The sequence below is a fragment of the Mustela erminea genome, chromosome 5 (genome assembly GCF_009829155.1).
Source record: "Mustela erminea isolate mMusErm1 chromosome 5, mMusErm1.Pri, whole genome shotgun sequence".
Classification (NCBI taxonomy): Eukaryota; Metazoa; Chordata; class Mammalia; order Carnivora; family Mustelidae; genus Mustela; species Mustela erminea.
The window spans coordinates 144,605,003-144,616,806 of record NC_045618.1 but is presented as its reverse complement, the minus strand read 5'-3'; the positions used below and the strand labels follow the sequence as shown (position 1 = coordinate 144,616,806).

The following is an 11,804-nucleotide window of genomic DNA, read 5'->3' as shown; positions in this document are numbered from 1 at the left end:
CTCTGCCCGGCGCCCTCCCTGGTCCCAACTCACCAGGAGAGCCGGGCTGCCCCCAGTGCTGCCTCTGGGGATGGAGGCCAAGGCTGTGCTGCCACACTCAGTCCTGGGAGCAGTCCGGGCTCCGGTGGGGGAGCTGCTCCGAGCCCCCCAGCTGTCACTGCCGGGCTCTCTGCTGCTGGATGGCCCCGGATCCACCACAGCCTCTGCCTGGGGTCCCCACGGGCGCCTCTGGCTCAGTGCAACCAGCAGGGGGCGCTCTTCTCCCCAGGTGTAGGGCTCACTTCCCTTTCTGCACAACTCCGAAAAAAAACTCCGAAAGGCTGAAAGAAAAGTATCCAGTTTCTGGAATTCCGGCTGAGTGCAGCCCCTCCAAAGGAGCAGGAAAACCCCGAGTCCATGTGGCTCCGTGCCTGCCCAGCCTACAGAGCCATCCATGCTGTTGGTCTGGGCTGTCCTCAGGGGGTCTAGCTTCCATGGCGGGGTGGGGGGAGGCACCGGCAGCGTCGCTCAGGGTCCCTGGTGTGGTTGAGGCCACAGTGGGAGCCCAGACCTGAGTGCCAGAGAGACGGTGGCACGCAAGCCTCTCGCTGCAGGGGCAGGCAGACTTGGGAGCCTCTAGGCCGAGGGAGATGGTGCCCTTCTCTGGGTTCTGGGTGTGGAAGCCTGCATTCGGAAGAGCTGGGGGGCCCTGGGCTCCCCACTGTGTGCGCCACTGCAGGGCTGAGGCCATGGGGTGGGGCAGGACTCTCTGGCAGGCCCCCCAGCACCGGACGGCAGGACCAGTGTGACCTGAGAACCAGTGTGGACCTGGGGGCAAGGCCCTAAGGCCCCTTCCTGTTGCTCCGGCGGCCCAGCGGGGCTGCGGTGCGGACCCTGGCAGGGGCAGGACTGTGGGGGAGGCTGGGCAGTTTGCATGGTCTTTGCACCCGCGCTGGAAAGAAGGCTCCTCACTGGATAATTTGGGGTGCTCTCGAGGGCTTCCTGCCCCTGGGCCTGGTCCTTATAACCACCCAGAGAAGTACTGAGCTGGGAGGGGTCCTGCGGGCTCTCTCACCACCAACACACCAAACTGGTTGCGTGGGGGGCCCTGGCTGGCTCAGTCAGAAGAGTATACAACTCTTGATCTCAGGGTCCTGCGTTCGAGCCATGCTAGGTGTGGAAATTACTGAAATAAATGTTTTTTAAAAACCTGGTTGCCTGGAGCCTTCACAAGCACCTGCATGGTCAATACTGGGGTGGCCTTTTTTTTTTTTTTAAAGATTTATTTATTTAGAGGCGCCTGGTGGCACAGTCGGTTAAGGGTTCAACTCTTGGTTTCGGTTCAGGTCATGCTCACAGGGTCGTGAGATCGGGCCCTGCACTGGGCTCCGCGCTGAGCGCACAGTCTGCCGGAGATTCTGTGGGAGGCGGGGGTAGAGGGAGGAGAGGCTGAATCTCAGGCAGACTTCCCGCTGTTCGCAGGACCCCAAGATCACAAACTGGGCTCGACCAACTCAGCCAGCCACGTGCCCTGGTACAGCTTTTTAGTAACCGCATTTCAGAAAGGAGAGAGATGTTCTTCCCTATGACAGATAAGGAACTGAGGCTCCAAGAGCCCACAGCCCCCATGGCGGGTGCCGGGTCGGGGGTCCTTCCACCAGGCCAGATGCCTGGGCCTGGACCTGGCAGGAGGGCGAGGGCCAACGTGTCTGCTCTGGACCAAGCCGGACTTGAGAGCACTGGGCGCACTGGCCTCCTGAACCCGCCGAGGTCAGAGCTCCCCCTGCAGGGGAGGCCGTGAGGCCGCGAGGCCGTGTGGCCCGCTGGGTCTCGTGCAAACCCAGCACATGGGACCCCTTTCTCAAACATCCAGAGTTCTAAGACTGGGACAGCAGGGCATGAAGCCAAGCGCGGGCCCTTATGAGCATGGGGCCGTGTGGCCATGGAGGCTGCCAAGGAGGCCGCTTCTGAGAGGAGAGGCGGGGAGGACCCGCGGGAGGGAAAGGCCAGGGCACGGCCAGGTGCCTGTGCCAGACGGCGGCAAAAGAAACCCAGACTCCTTAGTCAGATTTATTTTCCTCTAATCAGACAGTTTAGCATTTCAAAGTTTTGCATTCTACACTCTTACAAACTTTAGTTATTAGCATCAGAAACACAAAAACATTGCAAGACCTCAAAACAAATAAATACCAAATAAAACCACACACAATATACAGTAAACAAAAATATAAAACATAATAATGCTATCAGAAAATCAGACATGTTGTTGACTCACGTTAACAACATGATTATTGCTGAGCAATAACTTATACTCTCGTTTTGTTGTTTTTTCTTAGAAGAGTGGAGACACACAGGACGTGAATCACTGGTCACAATCACTTGGAGGGTCAGGATGGGTCCTCACAGCGAGCGGCTACTACAGACGGCAACTTTTAAAACAGGCAGATTGAGAATACAGAGTCAAATGAGAGATTGGCCTTCTTTGGTCTTTGTTTTTGGGCAACAGAACCGAACGAAGAGGTGTGCCATCAGAGAAAGAATGCAGTTCTAAAAACCTGACACAGTTGTCTACACGGGCTCACACACTTCCTGGATCACAGGTGTTATTCTAGAGGGGTAATTGCAGAAACCCTTGGAAATAATGCCGGCTTTTGTGTTTACCAATTAACTCATTTAGTTTGCTGTTGGAGGTTATCGGACTTGCCTACTAGGGGACGGAGTTATAAAAACCAGTTGCCACTAACGGCAGGAGTGGTTCAGCCTTCCTGGACTTGAACCTCTTTCTCAACGCGAGAGTTCAGGAGGGACTCGAGACACAGCAGCGGCAGGAGAAGTGAAAGACAAGCACGGCTAGTGCCACTGGGGCCTCCTCTGACCAGACTGAGAGTCTCCACTCGGGACACACCCCGGGACGCTCCCTTGCCCCCGCGGGCCCTGGCTCCCCAGGGACAGCCAGCCCCGCCCCCGGCAGACGGCCAAGATGACAGGTCACCTGCCCTCACGGGAACCATACACGGACCTCATCTTAACTTAGACCCCAGGGGACACATTCTACTTTGCAGAAAATAAAACTGTCGAGATCTGCAAAACGAAGATGGAAGCATGGTGTTGGGCGGAGAAGCAGATTTGGGTGACAGACCCCTCATTCACCTCTCAAACGCTCACAAGTGCAGAGGAGCTCCTGGAGCTCCTCCAAGCTCTCCGCCGCAGTCTGAGAAAGATCCGGACCGGAAGGAAGAGAACAGTATTTGACAGCTCTGCCGACTCCCTGCAGCAGAGGGACTCGCTTCAGAGGGCTGAGGTTTGGGCCAGGGGCACGGGGAGGACTGTGACCTCCCGCCCGGCCTGCCCGCGACCAGCAGAGACGCCAGGGGGCCGGTGACCGTGGGGGCGCCCCTCCGTCGTGTAGGGTGAGGAGGAGGTGTGCACGCACCCCCAGGGTGTGACCTGCCACTCTGCCCGCCTCCCTTGGGCTGACAAGGAAAGGACCCACGGCGGGACCCTGCAGGGCCGAAGGGTCTGTCCAGGGACCCTTTCCTCAGCCTCCTGTTTGCCACGACACGGCCCGCTGCTGACAGCGGCAGGCCCCACCTGGGACACGTGGTGAGGGACACGAGGCCCCTGCCTCGCCTCGGCGGGCCACAGTGGTACAGGGGAGCCGCAGGGGCACTCGCGGGGCCAGAGAGCCCCCTGGAGTCCAGCGGGCATGCAAAGGGCCCGGAGGTGGCAGCCGCCATGGGGACAGGCTTTCCTGGGCTCCATGGCCCTGTGGGGTCACAAGGCAGGGAAAAACCACAGCGGCAGGAAAGGAAAAGCATATCTTGGCCAAGAGCTCCCGCACTCAACCTGCGGCCTCGCAGACGCCGCTCCGGCAACAGGCTGCGAACCGGGGCTGGGGCCGCGGCCCTCACGGCGCCTCCCCGTCCACCCGCGCGGCCGGTCATCCCCAGAGGGGCAGCGCCTTCCTCCTGCCGGACACGCCTTAGAATGGCAGCGGGAATTCTCACGGTCTCCTCTGTGCCACCCGCGGGGCCGGGACACCAGAAACCCCGACTTCTCAGAGGCCTGGGGCAGCGGGTTTCACCAAGACTCCCCGCGTCTCGGGAACAGACCCTCGCTCGCGCCAACCCCACCGGGGACTCCCGAGCTGCCCACTCACCACGGACGAGCCCCGGGTGCCCCCCAGCCTCTGCAGAAGCTGAGCCAGGGCACGGCCCGGAGCACCCCACGGGGCGAGCATGGCTGGGGCGGTCTTTGTGTCCCGTACGCGGCGGACAGGGAAGCCGGCGAGCTCGATTCACACGCGAGACTTGGTGTGGGTTTCTCTAAAGCATTGGAACAGTTTTGTCCTATCGGGGAGTTTTGTCACTTTTGGGAAATAGGAAAAGTGTGCGGATACGCACTGCATGCGACATGTTTCGTGGGTGGCCGGGACCCCGTGAAGCCAGGAGGGCCGGCCTCCTGGGGCCACAGCCCGAGGCCGGCCCCAGGCGACAAGCACTGGACCAGGGCCTGGAGGAGTCCGGGTGGAAGCCACGCCAGGGGCACCCATCAGGGCAGCACCCCACGCTCAGGTCCTTCAAGAGGCCGCGTTCCAGAAAGTCCCAAGCACACAAGAGGGAAGAGGTACACTGTGGCCGAAAGACCAAAAGACCGCCCCCCCTGCCCATCATCAACTATTGTCAAGCCATAGCATGAAGCTTCCGCTGTGGCCCAAGCTCATCCCAGGGAAGTGCCGGCCGATGCCATGTCCTATGGGCTCCCGGGAGGAGGCCAAAAGGGCCCGTCATCTCCCACCAGGAGCATGTCTAGGAGGGGCTGCTGGAAAAGTGCCCCCACCAAGGGACAGAGGCTTCCAGAAGTGCCCCCAGGTGACCCACCCCCAGAAGAATTCCAACCAGGAGAGGCAAAGTACTGTTTGTTTGTTTACTAGACTGAGATGTTGCTTATCTCAGATCTGTTAACATTGTCCATATGTTTAGGGAAGGGGAGGAGGTTCAGGTATGTCCCTGCTGGTAACTCCCGGCCTCAGGAAAGCCCCTGAGGCCGGGCAGGGACCGCCTGGCACCCTCTCCCCACTGGGTGTCCAGGGTAGAATCAGGGCAGGGTCTGAAGGAGGTTGGGGATGCCTTCAAGGGAACAGGGGCCCCGCAGCACCTGCAGGACGTCCTTCCTCTGTGAACGGGACACACGACTCCTCACGGCCAGGACTGAGAACACAGACCGGCCCCCAAAGCCATGGTGGGGGTGGGGGGGCAGGTGGAGAACATGAAGAAGATGGGACAGCGGGCACGGGACCGCGGAAGGCGTGGCAGACGCCGGGAGCCGAGGAGGTCATTCAGGGCAGGGGACGGTGCGCTAGGAGGGCACTTCCAGCAGGCACTGGGGCGGAGGCACGCCCAGGGCGGATGGCAGCACCAGAGACACGGCGGGCCACCGGGCACCAGCCCAACCGTCCCCGCACGACCACGGGGGAGCCCAGAGGCAGGCAGTCTGAGGCGCGCGGCCCAGCTGGCCAGTCGCGGGCGCGTCTTTTGGATGAGCGGCACAGATGCGGTGGTTCACACACACTGGTTTTGCCTAAGAAGCACCCGTCACGTGTAGCACCCATCAGTGGTAAGAGCACCCATGGAGCGCGGTGCATAGCAGAGGGGCGCGGGGAGGCAGGGCTCCGGCTTCTAATCACAGTTGGACCATTGAGAGAAGGTAAACAGTGAGTGGAGAAAACGCTCTCTGGGCGGGCGCAGGCCGGACAGTCCCGAGCCCACCCTTCCCAAGAGAACAGTGGTCCCGGGGCCCTGTCACCGAGCCTGGGCGGGCCCCCCAGAGCGGCGGTCTCTGGAATGCTCAGAGGGTTCTGCTGCACGGGGGTGGGGGGGTGGGCGGACTCCCCTGACCCAGGTGGGGACCCGGAGAGGCGCTGTGGCTGCTCCCCTCCTGGCCCGGGGGTGGGACTGGGCGGCTCACTTTCGGGGCCCAGAGATTTGGAACCTGTGACAACGGAGCAGCGGAGGCTCCGGAAGCTGAAGAGGAGCCCGGCTTCCTCCGCAGGGACGGGGCTGTCTGAGGGCCTCCGAAGAGGCAGAGACCTCGCGGTCGGGAGGAGAGTCGGGGAAGCGAACACCTTTCAGAGTTACAGCGAACACAGAGCCGGGGCGAGAAGCAGCAGGGCCCGTCTAAGGCACATGGACTGTATGCCACCACCTCCACGCAAAGACGCCGCCTTCGGAGATCGGCAACACCACGCAGCGACGTGACAGAACGCAGAAACACACCCGCTGCGACCTCCTCCGGCCCCGCCACCTGCCCAGCCTGGGTGCCGGACGCCGACGGTCAGAGCGGTCAGCAAGGGAGCGCGTGTCTGAACACGGGGCAGAATCTTAGAAGCCTACAGGATTTTGTTTAGAACTCCAAAGTTCAACGAACGCCCTATTTTAGGGTGAAAACGATTATAAGTCTGAGAATGATGCACAGCATCGATGAGCAGGTCCCCTTCATAGCGACTGTGAAGTAGTGTCATGGACTACGACAGGTAGTGAGGCTCACATTTCTAACGAGAAATAACGGCAGAGTGAGTAGTTTCTGTCCTATCACAAGTGATAACCAGTGTTGGATAGTTTACATTTTCTTCCAAGAAATATCAGTCTATCAACGTTTTCAAATAAAATGTTTGCAATAACAATTATCTTAGAACTTTAAATTAAAAAATGATTCTGAATTGAGACTTTCAGAAAAGACCTAGGTGTACTTCAGGGTCTTCTGACAAACAAATTATTAAAACAGAGACCAGGTGAGGCCTTAAAAATAGACAATATACTATATTTGAAACAAGATTGCACTCTTGAATTTTAGAATATATCAGAATTGCATTATTATTTCATAAATTCCTCTTTTACTTAACATGCTGACATGTCCAGCTGTCCCCAGGTGTGCGTGTGTGTGCGTGTGTGTGCGCATGTCTGTGTGGTTTTTGGTGTTCAAGTTTAAGGAAGAAAAATCATGGTTCTTTTGTTCAGCATATATGTTTTCCACCTTAATTAACTAGATCTTTAAAAATGAAAATGAAAACCTTCTCTGACAGCAGTATTTATCACGTTGAAGGATAAATAATTCTTCAGAGCGGAGTGTTGCTAGTCTATTAGAAAACATGTTGGGTGTGTCCTCACGCGTGGCTCCTCCCGCCGGCCCGCGGCCACCTTCTGCTGCTTCCTCCGTTCCACAAGGTCCTTTTCTGAGCGCGAGGACCTCGGTGGAGACAGCCGGTTCAAACCCCCGAGGAGTTGCCTTCTGCTCAATCCACCCCCCCAGTGACCTGTCAGGGGTCGGGCAGATCCGAAGTATCCACTATGACTTTAATAAAAATGGTATCATCTTTAATATACGTCCCGTTTTCTAGCACAGTTTGGGCCACAAACACTGGGCAGCCAGAGGCAATATTCATCTCCCCAGTGGGCTTCTTGAAGCTGCTGCTGTTGGGGTCCGGCTTGAAGGCATCCCCTAGGTGACGCCGAGAGGACCCCTGATCCATCAGCATGAGCGTCACTTTCTGTTTGAACGGCCAAGGGAGCAGGGCATCGTACTCTCCGCGCATGATGACAAAGAACAGCGACAAATGCGTCCCCTTCCCCATGCCGTCCCCGTTCAAGTAGACCCTGGCACACATCTTGTAGCCAAAATAGCCCGTGTAGAAGGGCTGGCTGTAAAGAGACAGGGTCTTCCCCATGACGGCTTCCTGCTTCCGCCGCTTATAATCTCGGATCTTCCAAATCAGCACACCGTTGTAGCTGGCGGTCTCCAGGACCTGGAAGCGCAGGTCCATGTCGGCCAGGCGGATGTCGTGGACGCTCAGCATCTGGTCGTGCCGGCTCAGCTGGGATTCCAGCAAGCCTGCCGTGGGTGAGGAGAGACGGGGCAAAGGAGGCCCGTGAGTGCCAGGAAGGCGGGAGGAGCCTGCTCCCGCCAACACCCGCACGAGCAGGCTTCTGGGTGGAAGACAAACACCTCTAGGTGTCCTGAAACACAGGGCTCAGATCCCTGCCTCATTGGGCCCCCACACCCACGGCCACGGCCTGCTGGGAGGCAACACCTGGGGGACACAGGCCTGTGTGTCCCAGAGCACATCACAGCAGGGCCCTCCCTCCCACTGGGGGCAGGGAAAGGCCACCCTCTTGCTCACCTCCCCCTGCCTTCCAGCCTGACGCTCAGAGTCACCTGTGCCCGGTGTGGCCTCTCACCATGTCATTCCCGTCCTCGGCTTAACCCAATGTTGGGAGCGGTTTGCCATAACCCCAGTCCCTCTGCACCATTAATCCTTGTCACGCAAAAAATTCAGACTATTCACTTAGTCCCCAAAGCAGAGTCGAGGAATCAGACACGCTGGCTGAGCACACTGCGGGGTCTTGTCTCACGGCTGCTCACTTCCGTCCCTCGAGGCGTTCACGAGCATGGCCAGGAGCCTCTCCCTCCCACCCTGCAGCCCACCGCCTCCAACCAGCAAGCCCTGTCCTCGGCCCCGCGTCCACCCTGCACCTCCTCTCTGGCAGGCCGGCGTCCCATGGAGGGTGTCCCGGTGGGAGACGTTTCTGTCCCTCACCAAGGCCCCTCTGGCTGGAAAGTCATCACACCTCTGCACGCTGACATCTCTCTGGAAACCACTGCTCTAGGGGGTGCGTCCCCCGTGTGCCACCCACCCACCATCTCAAGCCTCCCACCTGGCCGGGCTGCCCAGGCTCCCAAGAACAGACCAGGATGCACGCTGCCCGCCCCAGACCCCTCCCCACCCTCCCCTGCGGCCCCCACCTGTGTTCCGAGCCGCCTGGCCCGCGCTCTTGTCCACGCTCTCCAGCTCCGTCACCCGGTTCTGCAGGGACTCCACGCTGCTCTTCACGCTGTCCGCTTCCTCCCAGCTCTGCCGGAAGGGGCGGATCTCCTTGTCCAGCTCCTTCAGTTTCTCCGCCTGGCTGTCTATCACTCGCTTCCAAATAGAAGGCATCGGAAAGGTAAAACACAGTTAGAAACCTGCAGACGCTGAGCTTCTCCTGTCACACAGCAGCCAGCAAGGGCCAGCAGCCAGCCCCCTGCCGAGAGCCCGCCCCACGCCCACATCTCCCTGGTGGCCCAAACGCATCTCAGGGGACACAGGGGCCACAGGTCCCTATCCCAGAGGAGGGGACCAAGGCACAGAGAAGTCTCACCCGCCAGCTGCATGGCACGGGGCCCTACACCACTCTGTCCTACAGTCTCGGGTGCAGGACCCTGGAGCCACACCTATGGGCCTTCTGGAGGTCTGTTTCGTAAAGGGCCGAGCCATCTACAGGGGCCGAACAACGTGCGTCTCCCATGAGGCTGCCTGACCCAGGGCTGGAGGGGTCGCCTTGTCTCTGTGGCTACAGGCAGTGCCCTGGAGTCCTGCTGGGTCCTGAGAGAGAGCAGCCACCACCCTGGCACCTGCACAGGGCTGGCCGCAGGCAGAGCTTGATGGGGGCTCTGCAGAGCCTGGCTGAAATGGAGAGCCAATGCCGAGGAGCAGGGCTGGCTTCCCCCACCGGCGCTCAGGTCCGGTGCCCACTGGGCCCAGAAGTATTACGGACAAGCACACGGCTGCAGACGGCGAGGCTGCATTTCACCCTATCTTAATTTAAATAATTCAGCAACCCTTTGTCAGCAGAAACACACAGAACATGTACAGCAACAAGCGGAGGGGTAAGACTCACATTCCAGCAGTTTTGAAGGACTGGTGTACCCACCTGGTGGGTAAAGCTGGGACCTAAAGGGTTTTGACTTCTTTTTAAGGATTTTATTCATTTACTTGAGGTGGGGGAAGGGCAGAGGCAGAGGAATAAGCTGGCTTCCGGCCGAGCAGGGAAGCCTGACCAGGGGCTCGAGCCCAGGACCCCGGGATCATGACGGGAGCTGAAGGCAGATGCTTAACTGACTGAGCTTCCCAGGTGCCCCCAGGGTTTCACTTCTAAAAAGGATTCGCATTTTTTGAAGTGCAGCCCATGCAGGCTGGGTGGTCTGGCCCCCAGTGAGGGCCAGTGAGTAACTGGGCCACCTCTGAACCTGCAGGGCCGGACGGGGGAGTGCCCTGGGGGCTGCTGAGCTCACTTCTCCTTTCGGAAGCCTATTTTTAAATATTTAGTTTCAGCAGCTTTGCTGGCTGTGAATAACCACCAAGGAACAAACACGAGAGGCTTGGGTTACTTTTCTGGGGTAGAAGTACAGGGTCATTCTTCCTCTTCTTTCCAAGAAAACCTGATATTAGCTAACACTGAAAAAGAAAAATGCTTTCTGTAAAGAACACCTCTTCCCACACTGACGTCATTTTGTTTAAATCCATGTGTCTGGGGGCATATTTAATTAGTTCATGAAGTCTGGGCTCCGGGGGCAGCACTACCAACCCCCCCGCCCCCTGCCCCCTGAGCCATGATGTATTTCTGACAAGCCCCTGCAGGGCTCCCACAACCCTACCCGTCATCGCCACCAGTCGAGGTACTGGGGATACTGGTGCGTTTACAAGGGAGGTCAATGGAAACCCTTGTCATCAGTGGTGGCTCTCAGGGATGCCATTCTGTGGCCTGGTCCTCATTGAGTGAACTGCACACCGGCCTGGGACAAGCCAGCATCACCCCTCAGCTTCATGCCCGTGGGATAAAATGGGGGTGACACAGGGGGCCTCCTCCCCAGCACCTGACTGCTGTGCACGGGGCAGTGGGCGCAAAGGCACGTGGTGAGCTCAGGACCAGAACCGTGGGTGGGAAAGGAGGGGAGGGCTGCCGCAGGGGCCCGGGCGCCAGCTCAGTGACAGAGCCGGCACATGGGGCTGGGGCAGGGGGACGCGCTTGCACACTTGCACATGGTGTGCACACAGACAAGGTTCCACCAAGGGTGCTCACTTTAAAGGAGCACCGGCCCCCCTCGCCCAGCAAGAGACGATGTGGTGGTTCTAAACTCCTCTCCTTTGTGTACGTGCTGGCGAGTCAAGCAGAACACGCCACTGATCACTTTCTCTGCAGAATGCAGCAAACACGATCTCATTCCTCCCGAGTGGTCTACACGCAGCTGCTGTCATCTTTCTATAAAAATAGACCTTAAATGCAGGTGTAGGCTGCGTGAGAAAAAGAAGCCAGGCGCTGAGAGATGGAACCGACTGCAGGCAAAGTAAATAAATCCTAATCAAAAGGTTCGCTGCCGGAGCGTCAGCCCGTCAGCCCGCGCAGGGAGCACCCGGGGGCTCCACCGTGGTCCCTCTTCCTGCCCCTTGCACCGCCCAGTCCCTGGGACCTCTGTACCAAATACTGCGCCAAGGGGACCATGCGGGGGGCGGGGGGAGGCTGGGGAGGGACAGTGCACCTCGTGGCTTCAGTCCCACACCCGGGACTGCAGAACGACCAGCTCCTCTAACCTCTGCCAACAACAGGGACACAAAGTAAGCGGACATCTAGGTGGTCTTAAACACGTTCTTTAAAAAGAAAAATATTAAGAAACTGTCCTTCTTGGGCCAGCAAAAGCAAACACACTCTTGAATTCCACTCCCACTGGCCAGCTCTAATCACATCCCTGTCCCCGTGTGTACCCGCGGCCCTCAGGAATTCTGCAATCCGTATGTGCTGCCACCATCCCCAGGGTCTTGGGGTGTCCTGGAGAGTCCGACAAGGGAGGTAACAAGGCTGGGGTCACTGTGGTGGTCCAACGCGCAGGGCTGGGGGAGCAGGGAGGAGGGCAGGGGAGGGGAAGGCGACAGGAAGGCTTTGGGATGAGGAAGGAAGTCCGCGGGGCACCAAGAGCCAGGCTCAGGGTGGGCGGTGAAGGCTCCGGAGGGACAG

At 58.8% G+C, this 11,804-nt stretch overlaps 1 protein-coding gene across 8 annotated transcripts in view; it reads right to left on the bottom strand.

Annotated features, from left to right (window-relative positions):
- Nucleotides 1–2,035: 2,035 nt before the first annotated feature.
- The window catches only part of TRAF3 (TNF receptor associated factor 3), a 117,464-nt gene continuing 107,695 nt past the window's right edge, over nt 2,036–11,804 (bottom strand). For all 8 annotated transcript variants that reach the window (XM_032345362.1, XM_032345363.1, XM_032345360.1 and 5 more), the window contains 2 exons: nt 8,779–8,953; nt 2,036–7,866 (listed from right to left, as the gene is read on the bottom strand). In XM_032345362.1, the coding sequence (XP_032201253.1) occupies nt 7,295–7,866; nt 8,779–8,953 (747 nt within the window). In that variant the 3' untranslated portion in view covers nt 2,036–7,294. The remainder of the gene's footprint in view (nt 7,867–8,778; nt 8,954–11,804) is intronic.